The sequence below is a fragment of the Erythrolamprus reginae genome, chromosome 4 (genome assembly GCF_031021105.1).
Source record: "Erythrolamprus reginae isolate rEryReg1 chromosome 4, rEryReg1.hap1, whole genome shotgun sequence".
In the NCBI taxonomy this organism is placed as follows: domain Eukaryota; kingdom Metazoa; phylum Chordata; class Lepidosauria; order Squamata; family Dipsadidae; genus Erythrolamprus; species Erythrolamprus reginae.
Genome location: NC_091953.1, coordinates 73248239 through 73266261, shown reverse-complemented (window position 1 = coordinate 73266261; position 18023 = coordinate 73248239). Strand labels below are relative to the sequence as shown.

Sequence of the window (18023 nt, the reverse complement as noted above, 5' to 3'; positions counted from 1 at the left end):
TCGACTGAGTAAGAGTCGCCTACAACCTTGTAATGTGACTTTACGGGACTACCAGGGGGCCCCTATTCCGGTTCTGGGCGAGGGTAGATTCCCTGTCAGGTTCAAGACTTTCGTGGGCAAATTGCCTCTGATTGTGGTAGATGGGCCATTTTCCAACCTTTTGGGGTTAGACTGGTTCAAGTCTCTGGGGTTGTCTGTCTCGGGGGTTAATGCTGTTATTGGGGGGTCTGTTTTTACTGAATTAGCTAAGGAATTTCCCTCAGTATTTGATAACAAGTTGGGCTGTTATACCGGAACCCCAATCTCTTTTAGCCTCGACCCTCAAGTGCCCGCAGTGCGGCTGAAAGCCCGCAGAGTGCCCATTCCCCTCAGACCAAAGGTTGATGCTGAATTGGACCGGCTGATTGCCCAGGGGGTGTTGGAGCCGGTTGACCAGGCGGCATGGGAGACCCCATTGGTCATCGCTTTCAAAGGGGATGGGGGCCTAAGGTTGTGTGGAGACTACAAATGCACTGTCAATAAGGCACTGGCTCACCACTCATACCCGCTGCCAGTGGTGCAGCAGTTACTCCACACCCTCGGAAATGGTAGGGTCTTTGCCAAGTTCGTCCTGTCCCAAGCATACTAGCAACTCCACATCGACCCCATTACTGCGGAGGCCCAGTCAATCATCACACACAGGGGTTTTTTTAGATGCCATAGATTACAGTTTGGGGTCTCTATTGCCCCTGGAATATTTCAGGGATTAATGGAGCGTTTATTATATGGGCTGGAGGGCACGGTGCCCTACTTTGATGATGTCCTGGTCTCGGGGAGTTCCGAGGACGAATTGCTACGGAGAGTTAAGAAGGTTCTGACCAAGTTTCAAGAGGCGGGGCTGAAACTTAAATCAAAAAAATGTGTCTTTGGGGTATCAGAGGTTGATTTCCTGGGGTTCAGGGTGGATGGGAAGGGAATCCATCCCACCCCGGAGAAAACGAAGGCAATCTGGGATGCTCCCAGACCCCAGTCTAAGGAGGAACTACAGGCCTTTTTGGGGCTTTTAAATTTTTATGCGGTTTTTATTCCGTATAAGGCTTCGGTGGCGGAACCGTTGCATCGGCTGCTGGACATGCGATCTACCTGGTGCTGGGGTGAGCGGGAAGAAGCCTCATTCAGAGCGGTCAAGGGAATACTCACCTCGAATAGTGTCCTGGCCCAATATTCCCCAAGTTTGCCATTAGTCCTCACCTGCGATGCTTCCCGGTACGGAGTGGGGGCAGTCCTTAGCCATCGCTTGCCAAATGGCTCTGAAGGCCCTTTAGCATTTTTTCCCCGAACCCTGGCCATGGCGGAAAGGAATTACGGGCATATCGACAAGGAGGCTTTAGCCCTAATTGCGGGGGTCCGCCGTTTCCACGAGTATTTGTACGGCAGAAAATTCGAGTTGGTCACTAACCATCAGCCGTTATTGGGATTATTAGCCGGTAACCGCCAGAGCCCCACGGTGTTGTCCCCGCGCATGACGCGTTGGATCGTGTTTTTGGCCAATTATACCTATACCTTAACATACAAACCTGGTCGACACATTGCTCATGCCGACGCTCTCAGCAGATGCCCTCTCGCAGAGTTTTTGACAGACCCCGCTCCTGCTTGCTCAGTTTTGGCTTTGTCTGAGGGACCCTTGGTTTTGGCCGCTCCAGAGGTGGCCAGGGAGACTGGAAGAGATCGAGTTTTGGCCCAGGTGAGGCAATGGGTTTTGAGAGGATGGCCAGTTTCTGCCCCAGCGGACGTTTATGTTCCTTTTTTCCATTGCCATAGTGAGTTCTCTGTTGAAAGGGGAACTATCCTGAGGGGGGGAAGAGTGGTTATTCCGGCTAGACTGCGGAACCAGGTATTGGCGCTGCTGCACAAAGGTCACCCTGGCATTGTAAGAATGAAGGGTCTAGCAAGGGATTACGTCTGGTGGCCAGGTATAGACAAAGAGGTGGAGCAGCGGGTCGCAGGTTGTGCTGAGTGTCAAGAAGGAAGATCATTTCCTCCCCGGGCGGAACCTTTGGCTTGGGAGCCACCATCTGGCCCCTGGACACGTTTACACGTTGACTTAGCTGGCCCCTTCATGGGGCACACCTTTTTGGTTACAGTAGATGCCTTTTCCAAGTGGGTGGAGGTGGCTCAGTTAAAGTCCACTCAGTCTCAGGAAGTTATAGATTCCCTGATGACCCTCTTCGCCACGCACGGGTTTCCGGACCTTCTAGTTTCGGACAATGGGCCGCAATTCACTTCTGTTCTATTCGAGTCTTTCTTGGCGGCTGCAGGAATCCGGCATGCATTGTCCTCGCCTTGGCATCCGGCCAGTAATGGCCAGACAGAACGGGCAGTTCGTTCGGTAAAAGAGTCCCTTAAAAGAATGCACCAGGGCTCGTGGAAGGAGAAGTTGGCAGAGTTATTATTAGCCCAACATTCGACCCCGTGCGTGGCCACAGGTAGGACCCCGGCAGAACTCTTGATGGGTCGCAAATTACGGATTGTCCTGGATAGGCTGCACCCTGGGTACACGGCAGCTGTGCATTGGCCGGAAACCACAAAGAGAGAGATATCTGTGGGGGACGCAGTGTATGCCCGCGATTACTCCGGGCATAAGAGATGGGGAAAAGGATCAGTATGCAGGGAGCTTGGGCCCCGAACCTATGAGGTAGAGCTACAGGATGGTCGGATTTGGAAGAGGCACCTGGACCAAATCTGGCGGGACAAAGGGGAAATTTGCGAGGAGCCGGGGGTCACTGGAAGTCCGGGTAAGAGTTCCGTGGAACCGCCTACAGCTGCCAGGAATTCTGGGGAAACGGCCGCGGCTGACGGCCAGGTTACAGAAGAGCTGCCGAGTTTACAACCTTGTGTTTTGCCCTCTGTAGAGCCCAGGCGATCCGAAAGGATCCACCGCAGACCACTGTATTTACAAGACTATGTTTGTGCTAATCAAAGGGATAGGAGTGCTGTATCCGCATAGTAACAGCCGGCCGCTTAGAGCCGCGCCGCCGATCCCTATCCAAGGTGCTGATAGGGCGCGCAAGCCCCAGTTACAATGTAAGCGGGAAAGTTCCTCTGTATTGATTGGTGACTGCCTCAGGCAGAGAGTTATATAAAAGCCTGTGTATTGACTTTTACTTTTAAGCCTGTACCTGCCCTGCTGGCATGTTGTTTGATTAAACGACCATGTTCTAATAAAGGCCTCAGTTATTATACCAGAGGCATATTGAGGAGAGTTTGGGCACAGAACATAGCAGCAAGCCAAAGGCATATTGAAGAGAGTTCGGGCACAGAATGTAGCAGAATGTAGCCTTAAAGCTTTAGATTTTCCTAACTGGTTTGCACGCATTATTCGCTTTTACATTGATTCCTATGGGAAACATTGTTTCATCTTACGAACCTTTCTACTTACGAACCAGGTCACAGAAGAAATTAAATTCGTAAGATGAGGTACCACTGTACTTTTAAGAGCCTGGACACAAGTAATTACAACAGAAAAAGCTGAAAAAACTTCCTCCAAAAGAACTTGAAATGAAAATAAAAAAATAAGGTATTTTAACTTTCAAGAAATTAGAAAAAATATTAGTGCTGTGTGATAATATTATCTTTTTCTTTAAAAACTATTTTCATTAATAATAGTTCTCATTGCATTAAGTACATTAAGTATCTTTCTAAGTTGCTGAGCTTTCTTAGTTTGCAATTTGGGAAAAATGCCTGTCTTTCTACTCAATCTTTTAATTGAGTTAGGTTCCATCTAGAACCAAGCTTTTTTTCCTTCCAACTTTCTATGCTTCTTCCAGAATTCTCATCTCATATACTAGCTGGAGTAAAGCTGCAGAGAAATTATATTATCCTGAAAGATTTAATTAGCCTTCAGAAATATAATTACAGACATGTATACAGACATCCCACAACTAGAATACTATATAACTTTCTCATTATGCCCAATTTACAAGTGTTACTAAAGTCTTTATAGTATTCCTTATACTGAAAGTGATTAAGATCTATTTGTTTCTTGCTTTGCTTGATGGAAAATCAGAACAAAGAAAAAAATCTAAATCAGCATCCTGACAGTATTGATAGTTCTTAAGGTGTACATTATTACCTGCAGGAGTTTCCATCTTCCATTTAGGTCTTCTAGCCGGTTGAGCATATATGGAGAAAGTGGAATCTCAGATAAGGTAAACTGATGAGCTAAACCATTAACATTGTTCATGTTCTCTTTAAGAGGTGTAATTTCTCCTTGGTAGACCTGCATAAAGTAACAATGTAAAGTTAGGATGCTATAGATGAAATAAACAAACTTTGTGTAAAACAAAACATAAAAGGGTATTTGGTGATCTCTGAGCTAGGTTCTTGCAGATGTTTCATTACCCAAATTAGGTAACATAATCCTGCAGATTTTAGGAAGATGTTTGGAAATAGCAAACAAAGGATTTATAAAAATGTGCGAGTATATGTTTATGTTGATGATAGATTATAAAAGCATTTTTATAAGCTGCAATCAACCTCATAAATTAGATCTAAGAAAAAAACCTAAGAACTAAGTAGACCATAACCTACTTCTTGGTAAACTAGAAAAATGTGAGATAGACAGCATCACCACTAAATGGATTTGTAATTGGCTGATAAACCATTGTCAACAAATAGACCTTAATGGTACTACATTGTGGGTATCAAACTCGACCACATCATGTGAAGTATTATTATTATTATTATTTATTAGATTTGTATGCCACCCCTCTCCATAGACTCGGGGCGGCTCACAATATACAATAAAACAATTCACAACAAATCGAATAAATTAATTTTTTTTTAAAAACCCATTATTAAACCAGACATACATACAGACATACCATACATAAATTGTATAGGCCCAGGGGAGGGGGGAATGCCTCACTTTCCCCATGCCTGACGGCAGAGGTGAATTTTAAGGAGTTTACGGAAGGCAAGGAGGGTGGGGGCAGTTCTAATCTCCGGGGGCAGCTGGTTCCAGAGAGTCGGGGCCGCCACAGAGAAGGCTCTTCCCCTGGGACCCGCCAGACAACATTTTTTAGTTGACGGGACCCGGAGAAGGCCAACTCTGTAGGACCTAATTGGTCACTGGGATTCGTGTGGCAGAAGGCGGTCCCGGAGATATTCTGGTCCGATGCCATGAAGGGCTTTATAGGTCATAACCAACACTTTGAATTGTGACCGGAAATTGATCGGCAACCAATGCAGACTGCGGAGTGTTGGTGTAACATGGGCATACCTAGGGAAGCCCATGATTGCTCTCGCAGCTGCATTCTGCCTGATCTGAAGTTTCTGAACACTTTTTAAAGGTAGCCCCATGTAGAGAGCATTACAGTAGTCGAATCTCGAGGTGATGAGGGCATGAGTGACTGTGAGCAGTGAGTCCCGGTCCAAATAGGGCTGCAACTGGTGCACCAGGCGAACCTGGGCAAACGTTCCCCTCGCTACAGCTGAAAGATGGTTCTCTAATGTGAGCTGTGGATCGAGGAGGACGCCCAAGTTGCAGACCCTCTCTGAGGGGGTCAATAATCCCCCCCCAGGGTTATGGCCGGACAGATGGAATTGTCCTTGGGAGGCAGATCCCACAGCCACTCCGTCTTATCCGGGTTGAGTTTAAGTCTGTTGACACCCATCCAGACCCCAACAGCCTCCAGGCACCGGCACATCACTTCCACTGCTTCGTTGACTGGACATGGGGTGGAGATGTACAGCTGGGTATCATCTGCGTACTGATCTCACCCAACGGTTTCATGTAGATATTGAGTAGCAGGGGGGAGAGGACTGACCCCTGAGGCACCCCACAAGGGAGTAACCTCAAAGTCGACCTCTGACACCTCCACTAACACCGACTGCGACCAACTGGAGATGTAGGAGGAGGACCACTGAAGAACAGTGCCTCCCACTCCCAACCCCTCCAGCCGGCTCAGAAGGATACCATGGTTGATGGTATCGAAAGCCACTGAGAGGTCAAGAAGCACCAAGACAGAAGATAAACCCCTATCCCATGCTCGCCAGAGATCATCCATCAACGCGACCAAAGCAGTTTCCGTGCTGTAGCCAGGCCTGAATCTTGACTGTTGAGAGTCTAGATACTCGGCTTCTTCCAAGGACCATTGGAGTTGGAGCGCCAGCACCTTCTCAACAACCTTCCCCATAAAGGGAAGGTTGGCAGCTGACCGATAGTTGTTAAGAATGGCTGGGTCCAGGGAAGGCTTCTTGAGGACGGGGCGCACAAGTGCCTCCTTGTAGGGATCCGGGAAGGACCCCCTCCCCAAAGAAGCATTGACAATCTCCTGGACCCAGCTCCATGACACCTCCCTGCTGGCGGAGACCAGCCAGGAGGGACACGGATCCAGCAAACAGGTGGTGGAACTCACAGCTCCAATGGCCTTGTCCACTTCATCAGGTGTCACCAGATCAAACTTCCCAGACAGATGGACAAGTAGGGGCCCCAGTCACCTCGACTGACTCATTTTCAGTCGACTCTGTTATCCAATTGGAGTCGAGGTCCGCCCGAATCCAAGCGATTTTATCAGCGAAAAACGTGTTAAAATCCTCAGCACTACTCTGCAAGGGCTCCCCAACTCCCTCCTTGTAAGAAGAGAGCAGGTCACCCTAAACAGAGCGGCCGGGCGGTATTCCGCTGATGCAATCAAGGCGGCATGATACGCGCATCTTGCCACCTTGAGCGCCACTTTGTAAGTCTTAATAAAAGCTCTTACAAGTGTTCAATCGAATTCAGACTTACTCTTCCTCCATCGCCTCTCTAGACGTCTCTTCTGGCGTTTCAACTCCTGGAGCTCCTCATTGAACCATGGAGCTGTACTGGGTCTAGTGCCGCAGAGAGGTCACAACGGCGCAATCCGTTCAAGAGCCTCCGCTGCAGTCTTGTTCCAAGCCTCAGCAAGAGACTCCACCAAACTGTGGTTGAGTGCCTCTGGAATAACCCCAAGTACCTTCTGAAAGCCCTCTGGGTCCATCAGGTGTCTGGGGCGGAACTGTTTAATCGGTTCCGCCTCCTTGCGGGGAAGGATTGGAGCCAGGAAGTAAAAGGGGTTCCGCCGAGCGACAGCAGGTTAAAATCCCCCAAAACAATGAGATTGGGGAATCCTACCGCCAGCCCGGCCACCTCCTTGAGTAGCACAGGCAGGGCTGTTGACACGCAGCTGGGAGGCAGGTATGTGAGCAACAAGCCCATCTGAACCCCTAAGTCCAACTTCACTAGGAGAGACTCATAACCCGCAATCTCTGGAGCAATGAGTCTACGCAGGCAAAGCCACTCCTTCCCCCCTTCTCTGAGGTCGAGGCTGATGCCATATCTGAAAACCGGCTGGGCAAATTTCAGAGAGAGGGACTCCTCCCTCTGGGCCCAGCCAGGTTTCAGTCACACATGCCAGGTCGGCCTCCTCATCCAGGATCAAATCCTGGATGAGGAGAGCTTTATTTACCACTGACCTGGCATTGAGTAGCAGCAGCCTGAGCCCAGGGCCAGATTTACACTTATCACCAGTACCCTGGGTTGAGCTCACAGAGCTGGAACGAGGGATTGCTATTAAGCAGCAGTCTCTCATTCCCCTGGAACGTCTAGTTCTGTGGCTCCCGCCATATCTGCCTCTCCCCAGCAACACTGGAATGTTCCGACCCTCTGCCACCCCAGAGATCGGTGCCTCCTCCCCTCCCGCCTCTCTCTCGTCAGGGCCATGCAAATCATTCATATCGTACATATTTACCCCATCCATACCATAATCCCACCCACCCCACCCATTCCATTCGTGCCACTCACTCATTCCATGCATATTATTAAACCCACCACAATTATCCATCAATTAAAATTAGAAATCTAAATATTACTACAAAGATTAATATTAAAAAGTCTAAAAATTAATATTAGAATTAAAAGTTACAAATTTTAAAAATAATTGAAATATATTTTAAAAATGCATTAATGAGTAATAGTCAATTTGTCTAAAATCAGTAATAGTCAATTTGTCTAAAATCAGTTCTATATAAAAATATAATCAAACAATTAGTCATTCTAGGTCGGTAGATAAACAGTGTCTTCCATAAATCTTTCTTTAGATCTTTAGATCTGCTATATATCAAATCATCCACCAGGGGCACATTTCCTCAATAATATTCTTCAAAAAGAGTGAGAAGATGGATGTGGGAGTGGGGGGGCGCAGGGGGAAGATGACAGGCATGTTTTAATGCTGGCTAGTACCCCCAGTCAATCAGTCTCGATGGTCAGGCAGTTCAGCACATTCTTCACTTTCTCCCCCAGCACTGATCGTTCTCCCTCCATAATCTCACTAATCAACTCCCTCAGTCCATACGGTGGTCTTCAGCCAGCTTCTGTCTCCTTCTTCTGTTCCACTGGCCACCCATTTCTTTTGTCGTCCCCCCCCCCCCCCGGGCACCGTCAGCTCTCACCCACCGGAGCCCTACAGGGGACTGGGCTGTTGTTCCTTGCCCAGCAGCATTGTCAACCATCACCGGTTGGAATTCCTGGCTCTTCAGATCTCCTCCGTCGCCCTCCGACGCTGACAGCAGACCGCTCCCACCGGTCTGCATCCTCAGTGTCCTCGGCTCCACTCAATGAATAGATTTGTCCCAACCACCACTCGAATCTCCGCTCCATCACCTCAACCCTTGTCGCTCCTACTCCCTGGTGCTGCGTGCGGTTCGTGGCAAGATCTTTCTGCCCTAGTTCTTTCTTAGTTCTTAATACTTAATACTATTGTAATGCATCATAACTTTTTTTCCCTTTGTGGATCTGGGGTCAGTGTGGCCTGTTTGTGGTGCATCTGGCCCATGGGCCACCAGTTTGACACTCCATACTACATCTACATGGAGGGAAGAAAGCAGTGGGGCAGTTATGTCTAAGGTCAGTACTCTTAAATATTTCCTTAAATGACTTAGAGGAGGAAATTCATCAAATTTGTAGATGACACTAAGTTGACAGGAATAGCCAACAACTCAGAAGAGAAGTTCAGAATCCAAAAAGATTGGAAATTTAATGTAGAGAATAGCAAAGTTTTACATTTAGGCAGGAAAAGCAAGGCACAAGTACAGAATAGGCGAAACCTGGCTCAAAAATAGTAATTGCGAGAGGGAACTTGGTGTCTTAGTGGACGGTCACTTAAACATGAGGCAGCAGTGTACAGCAGCAGCAAAAAAGGTTAATATAACATTGGGCTGTATAAACAGATGCATAGAATCAAGATTACATGAAATATTAGTGCCGCTTTATATTACCATAGTAAGACCATACCTGGAATATTGCCACCAATTTTGGTCACCATACTACACACACAAAAAAGATGTTTTCCAAAGACTTTTGAAAAAGTTCAAAAAGAGCAACTTAAGTGATCAAAGGCCTGGAGACTAAACTGAAGGAAATTAGCACCAGCTCCTCTTCTAGAAAAATGAAATATCCTAGGAAATATTGAAAAAGAAGAATATGTTTTCCTGGATGAGAAAAGGAGAAATATGTTCTAAAGACAACACATCTTCCTGCAGCTTCCTGTCCCCCTTCAGCTCCAGGGTGTTGGGATTAAGACCTGATAGGATTAGCAATAGCACTTAGATTTATATATTGCTTCACAGTGCTTTACAGCCCTCTATAATCGGTTTACAGAATATTGCCCCCAACCATCTGGGTTCTCATTTTACCAACCTCGGAAGGATGGAAGGCTGAGTCAATCTTGAGCCTGGTGATATTTGATCTGCCAAACTGCTGGCAGCCTGCAGCACTGCTCTGTAAACACTGCACCACTGCAGATTAGGTCTCTACCCATCTCACCATGTGGCACCTGGAAAGATTGCAACAGCCAGCAAGGCTCAAGTAAACATGGACTCAGGAATGCTTACAGAGTTGCCCCTGAATGGCCCCACAGGAGTCTTTCAGCCAATCAAAGTGCATTTCTTGCACAGGAGCAGAAGGCCCTGGGACGGGGCCCAAGAAAGGGCATAAAACCAAGGGATTCGCCATCTTTTTTTCTCTTTTTCTTCACCCAACATCTGAAAGCATGTGATCTACATTTTTTTTGCTCAGGAACTCATGCTATATGCTCCTCTCTATTAGTACTGTGTGTATATATGGTTGGCTTGTACAATATATAACTTAAGCCAGTAAGGTATGGTTAAAGGAATTAGCACACTACTGCTTTAAGGGCTAGTGTTGCAATTAGCTATAAGAGGGAGCCAGATGTATCTCTCTCTCTCTCCCTGATCTCACTCTCTGCTAGTTTTGTCTGTGTGACTATATTGTAGACTTGCTTTGTGCTAAATGTTGGTCTATGTATAGGTTAGAAACATAGAAACATAGAAGACTGACGGCAGAAAAAGACCCCATGGTCCATCTAGTCTGCCCTTTTACTATTTCCTGTATTTTATCTTACAATGGATATATGTTTATCCCAGGCATGTTTAAATTCGGTTACTGTGGATTTACCAACCACGTCTGCTGGAAGTTTGTTCCAAGGATCTACTACTCTTTCAGTAAAATAATACTTTCTCATGTTGCCTTTGATCTTTCCCCCAACTAACTTCAGATTGTGTCCCCTTGTTCTTGTGTTCACTTTCCTGTTAAAAACACTTCCCTCCTGAACCCTATTTAACCCTTTAACATATTTAAATGTTTCGATCATGTCCCCCCTTTTCCTTCTGTCTTCCAGACTATACAGATTGAGTTCATTAAGTCTTTCCTGATACGTTTTATACTTCAGACCTTCCACCATTCTTGTAGCCCGTCTTTGGACCCGTTCAATTTTGTCAATATCTTTTTGTAGGTGAGGTCTCCAGAACTGAACACAGTACTCCAAATGTGGTCTCACCAGCGCTCTATATAAGTAATATTTATGGCATTATATATGACTGAGGAATAATTATTGTAGAATTGCTGTGTGTATAGAATTGTGTGTTCTGCAGGGGAGACTTATGGTAGAATTACTATGTGTATAGAACTGTGTGTTCTGATCTTGGTTTGTATATGATTGATTGGTGTATATGCTTGGGTGGGCCCCAGCTGGTATGGGGCGGAACTCCTTTCTGGTAGTGAAATCGAAGCTGCACAGGCAGCTCCAGTTGATCGTCGGGACCACCATCTTTTAAAAAAAAAGTTTTGTTTTTTTTAAAAATTTAATCATCTGCGCATGTGCTGGGAGTTTAGTTTAGCAGACCTCCTTGGTTGCAGCCTGCTGTAATGGAGGAAGTCCAGGGTGACCTAATGATCCCCCATTTCTCTGGTCTGCCAGAAGTGGAGCCAAAGGCACATTGGAGATTTTGGTGGCCCAACCAGCTCCAAGATCTTGAAGGGAAACAGAAAAGGGGTAAAAGCAGTTCAAACACGTTGCCCCACAGAAGCCTGGAGGGAAGCGGGCAACATCTTGGAGAAGCCAGGACTGCTTTCCTCTGTATGAAATCTGAGTCGTTCCCCATGGGGTGGGAAGCTCTCCCCACTGGGCTGAAATTAGTACAGCACATCCTGCTGCAGCTGTCGCACCTCCTCTTGTGCCACCTGGCCCGGTCACCCTCGCAAGTGAGGTGGTCGCAGACTGGAGGCAGGCAAGCGCTGGGGGAGCTCACAGAGGCAGAGCTGCAACATTCCAGGGGAAACAGCAACCCTGTGGATGCCACCAGCTTGTGCATATCGCCTGCTGCCTGCTTCAGCCCCCTCTCAACTGCCGGAGAGGCTCCGAATGCGCGGATCATTGCCAGATGCCTGGTCGCACATTCAGAGCTTTTCACTGGTGGCAGAAGCCACCTGCCCTACCAGACGGAGTAGGGTGCTTCCTTTTTCCCAGCGGTGGGAGAAGCTTCTCCCACCGTTGAGAATGGGGGGACAATTTTTTCACTCTGCCAGCTATACATCCCCTGTCATGGGCTGGCCTGCATGCAAAGAGCAAGAAGCAGAGAGCCCCATCATCCCTGGCCTTCCATCTGCCTCGGGTTCTGCTCTTTGTATCCAGTGGCTGGATGCAGAGAGTGGGACCCGAGGCAGAGCTGGAGGCGCCACAGCCCAGAAGGAGGTTTGACCCGAGGCAGGAGTAGCAGTGACAGGGGCAGGCAACTCTCTTGTGCCCCTAACTAGAAAGAATAAAATTTTCCAAGCCTGTAGCTTTCAGGCTTTAAGGCTGAAACCTCTTACAGAGGAGACGATGTGACGCAGCAGAAATACATAATAATTACATCAGAAAAAACACCGCAGAGCCCGAATTAAAAGGATTGAAACCGGGCCAAGGAAAGTTAAAAAGTGTTAAGATCTAGCTGAAAGAGTGGAAGGTCTTTTGAAAGTGAAGAAGGACTGTGAAAGTGTTGGATTAAATCTGCTAAACTGATACGGAAGAAAAGGAACCGAAAGAGATCTGAGTCAGAGATACTGAAGACTAACAACCGGAATATACTTTATTAAAATCCTCTCCCTTTATGTCTCCATGTTCTTTTGACTTGCCCTTTATCTGATTGCCCCACTGACTTTTTTTTTCTCTACCCCCACACTTCAACCCAAATCTTGCTCTAACTATTTTGTTTTCAAAGAGACAACTACTAAAATATTTGGATTCCCTACCACAACTGGATTTTTACCCTTTCCCCACTTCGAGCCTATTTGGATATTAACTTTGAGCCTATTTGAACTGCACCAGCTATAACTACTAATCATAACAACTATAGACTAGAGATTATTTGATTACTAGATGGACTGATAGACTGATAGACTAATTAATTGATGGACTGATTGACGGAGGACACCAGACAGATTGATAAACTGAAATAAACTGATTTAATAAACTATCTCATTTTCTACATCCCGATTAAAAAATCTACTTGAATACCGGTGGAACATTTTTGTGGAATACCTTTGAAACATTTTAAACTTCATATCCAAATATACTGAAGATACTTCGTTGAAAAAGATAAGAAAACGACCTCATTAACTGTTTATTAAATTAATTTTATAAGCATTTATAATAATAGTTTACTCTCACTTAAAGTAATAATTGTATTTACTTAGCATCTTTTCTCTTTTTTCTTTCCTTTTTTTCTGTACTTAAATAAATTTAGATTAATATTTAGATTAATATAGTAAAAGATTTAGAAACGTAGTAGCAATATATATATATATTTCCTTTTTGCATACTTTATATACTTAATTAACTGAATTTTTTTATTACATATAATATTTCTGATATAATCAATTGTCAATTAGATTGTTATTTTTCTTTTTATATAAATATATATATACTCTCCCCACTTTCTTTTTCCTTTCTAAATCTACTCCTTTTCTAAACCTACCACTTTATACTTACTCTCCTTTCTACCCTTTATATACAACATTAACTAATGAATTGTTTGAATCTTTATTAGATAAATTTATTTTGTAAATATTAACATTAATTGGAAATTAAAATAATTGTATTGAAACATTTATAATTGATTCTATATAGATATTTATAGTAGATCTTCCATAGATTAAAACCAATTAACAAAATATAAAAATCTATCCTAATTGATTGTATAACATAACCTATATACAAAATTGTACTGAATTTATAATATAGAATACTGTGTTTCCTTTTTATATTTAATATATTATAGATAAAACTCTACCTACTTAATAACATAATTTACTGTGTTTTCTTATATATATTATAGACAAAATTGACTGATAAAACTGAATGCCTTATTCTCCTATTCTATATACACCTTATTTCTATCCTATACATTAAAATCTTACGTTTCTTACTAACTTATTAACACTCTTTAACCTTTAAATAAAATTAAATAAAATTAACCAATTAACATATTAATATACACTCAAAGATACTAATACTATTCTATTCTCTATACCTACTTAAATAACTCTACTAACCCAAGAATTGAATACCACCCTAAAAATCTAATGTGAAATATCGAACAATAAATCTGAAGATGTCTACAACAAATCAAACAACAATAACAAAAGCATGGAAAAAGAATACCACACAATCGGCCACATCATCTGCTCAACGTCCACCAGAGGCAACTCCTACAGACAAAGCAACACCACCTCAAGCCTCACAACCACCCCAGAATATTACAATGGCCTCACTCTACGAAATGATGACAAAGATGCAAGAATCCATCGATCGCAACCACGAATCAATGTATGGAAGCATGGGAATAATGCGAGAAGATATTTAAAAAATGCAGGACAACATTGGAAGCGTAGACGAACGCGTCGGAAAACTAGACAACAAAATGGAAATGGTTCAGGAAATAGTAACCACTATTCAAACAATAGAAGAAAAAAATGAACGAACAGAAACACGCCTGCAATTTACAGAGGCCAGAGTAGAATACATAAACAAGAATTTAGAAGAGGCGGTGATGAACTTGGAAATGGAAAAATCTGCCTTCTTCCTGCAATTTCAAAACGTGAAGGAAACAGATGAGCAAGATCTTCCACAAACCATGTCCGAAATTCTTTCAAAAATTACCGGGAAAACAAAACAGGAAATGTTAGAACAAATTGACGAAATATATCAAGTCTCTACCTCGTTTGCACGCAGACACAGATTACCTCGTGAAATACATATAAGATTCACAAAGAGAAGTATATGAGATGAAATATATAGAACATCAAAGAAAATGTACTCTCACACGGAGGAAAAGAAGTAACAGTACTAAGGCAGATTCCCAGACGAGTACGAGATAAACGCAAACCCTACCAATTCCTAACATCCAAACTAAACAAAAATAAAATTATGTTTAAACTCTACTGGACAAAAAATATAAAATAACGACACCGGAAAATGCAAAGGAATTTTATGAAGAATTATTAAAACCCCTCGAAGAAAGATTTTCAAAAGAAATAGAGGATAAAGATACAACAAACACTGAAGAATCAAGTTTAGAAGACATCATCCAAGAAAAAGAACCAGAAACAATACAGACTGAGGAAAATGACCCACAGAAACTACAAAACAAACATGAAAGACAAGGACCGATCACAAGGGCAAAAGCCGAAGCCAAAAAATAAAAATGGCAAAAAATTAGATACTACAACACAAAAAGATGACATTACTATATTCTCAACGAATATTAATGGATTGAACTCAGTCAGAAAAAGAGAATTTTTTTCCCACAAACTCCTAAGCCACAATTTTCACATTACATGTCTACAAGAAACACATATCGTAAAAAAAGACATCACGACCTTATTACTCCCAGGTCTTGGTGAACTTTTCACATCATCAGCATTAGTTAAAAGGAGAGGAATAGCAATATACGTCAAAAGCCAATATAAACCAAAACTTATATATGAAGAACCTGATGGCCAAATTTTAATGGTACAAATAACGATAAAAAACAAACAATTAACAATAATAGGAATATATGCACCCACTATTAATCAACCAGCATTTTACACACAATTACATAAAAAAATTCTAGAATTAAATTTAACAAACTTTATTATAACAGGTCACTTCAATGCGATACACAACAAAAACTAAGACCATAAGAGTAGCAAACACCACTGTTCTCGAAAAATCCTTCCATCTACATTTGATCACCTAACATACGATAAACCAGTGGCACTCATGTTTATTGAATTGAAAAAAGCCTTTGATTCCCTTTATTGGGAATACTTCATAAAACAAATCGAACACATGAAATTTGGAGATAACTTTATTAACTTAATAAAATCTATTTACTCCCAACAAACAGCAAAAATACTTTTCAATAAAGCCATCACAGAAAAAATAACAATAACAAGAGGAGTACGCCAGGGATGCCCTTTAGTACTTTTAATTTTTATATTAGCTATAGAAACATTTTTTAAAAATATAAGAAACAATGAACAAATAAATGGACTTAAAATAAAAAAGGAACACTTCAAAATTCAAGCGTTCGCAGACGATATAGTACTTACAATTGAAGACCCCCTTAAATCAGCCCACATTCTAATGAGTGAAATCCATAGATTTGGGGAAATAACCGGTCTTAAAATCAACCTTGATAAAACTCAAATTATAACCAAAAACATGACAGTAGAACAAAACTCTATACTGGAACAAGCCCTTAATATAAAAATAGTGAAAAAACCCAAATACTTGGGCATCACGATCTCAGCGAACAACAATACTCTGAAAAAAGATAATTATGACAAACTCACACAGGACATACAAAAAGATTTAAATAGATGGACAAATTTAAAATTATCACTGATGGGTAAGATTGCCGCAATAAAATCAAACATTCTCCCCAAATACCTATATTTATTCCAGGTAGCTCCAATTAAATTAAACAAGTCATTCTTTGAACAATTGCACAAAATAATTAGGAAATTCATTTGGACAAAAAAAAAAAAGGCAAGAATAAAATTAAAAAATTTGCAAGATCACAGATCAAGGGGAGGCTTTGGCCTCCCCAACTTCTATCTTTATTATTAAGCCACTATTCTAACTAAACTTAAAGATTGGATAACATTACAAAATACAAGATTACTTTCCCTAGAAGGATTTAACCTACAATCAGGATGGCATACATTCTTAATGGTAGAATCAAATAAAATTCCAAAATACTTTAAAAATCATCATATTAGAAATACACTAATATCGACATGGCAACAGATAAAAAAACCCTACTATCTAGCAATTCCAAAATGGCTATCCCCAAATTAATCTTTCATGTACCAGATCCCTCTTTCAGTACCAAAAATAATAACCTACTCTAAATTGTTAGATACTAATGATAATATTCTCACCAGACAACAACTACAAGACAATGGAATACCCATAGACTGGTTCACATACATACAAATAAACACAAAATATAAACAACACAAAAGTACATTTGGCTTTCAAAATACAAACCCTCTCAATTTAATAATATTTGGACCCAATATAAAAATGATTTCTAAACTATACAGTAGTCCCTTGCTATATCGCGCTTCACCCACCACGGCTTCACTTCATCGCGGGTTTTGAAGTCAGCGTTGGCACAGATACGGCGCTTAGAAGTTTGGAAGGGCAGGACAAGACAACCAGCAGGCGGCTGGGCGAATGATGAGCGGGGCGGGGACTGAGCTCCGGCGGAGGCCCGTCCCCTCATTCAACCCGCCTCGCCAGTGCCGAGAAGGCAGTCTTTGGAGGCGCGCTTAGTGGTTGGCGTCGGCGTGCTTGGGGTTGTAGAAAGAGCTCCCGGCAGCGCGGTGAACGAGTGAGCGCAAGCAAAGAAAGGAACGCGACACGACGGGGATTTCCAGACTGGGCTTGAGGGCGGGAGAGGAAGTGCTGGGTGGGTGGAGGGGGAAAAAAAAGAAAAGAAAAGAGAGAGAGAGAGAGAAAAAGAACCAGCCGGGGCAGCTCACCAGGGACTTTCCATCCGGGGCAAGGCAAAAAAGAAAACGTTTGGCCGAACTGCTGCAAAGAATAGCAGTGGGTCGGGAATGCTCGGGGGCGGCGGTTCTTTTGCCTCCTCCCCTTCTTTTCCTCAGGCGCAGAGTAAGTAGTAGTGGGGGGGGAAGGTTAGCCGTTGCTCGCCTCCAGGCATCCGGAGCTGGTGGGAAGGAGGAGAAATTCCCCATCGCGGATTTCACCTATCGTGGCCGGGTCTGGAACGTAACACCAGCGATAGGTGAGGGACTACTGTACACCTATTTGTTAAAACAGGATACTATAGAGGAACAAGTGAAAGGGTCAATGATTGCATGGACACAAAACTTTGGATACACAATGACACTCATGGAATGGGAAAAAATATACACAATTAACTATAAAATGACACTCGCTGTTTCCTACAAAGAAAATCTTTACAAAATGATATACAGATGGCACCTTCCACCAGCTAGGCTTTCTAAAATGTACCCAAATGTATCTTCTCTATGCTGGAAATGTAAAAAAACCCAGGGAACATACTATCATATGTGGTGGACCTGTACATACGCCCAAAAATTCTGGACACAAATTAAAAGAATAATGGACCAAGACATATTGACAAAGATCATAATTAAACCAGAG

General features: G+C 43.2%; 1 protein-coding gene across 1 annotated transcript in view; it reads right to left on the bottom strand.

The window, feature by feature from the left end:
* The window catches only part of LOC139167142 (dystrophin-like), a 1540372-nt gene that overhangs the window by 487667 nt on the left and 1034682 nt on the right, over positions 1 to 18023 (bottom strand). The window contains exon 57 of the mRNA XM_070751563.1: positions 4112 to 4258. Within this exon, the coding sequence (XP_070607664.1) occupies positions 4112 to 4258 (147 nt within the window). The remainder of the gene's footprint in view (positions 1 to 4111; positions 4259 to 18023) is intronic.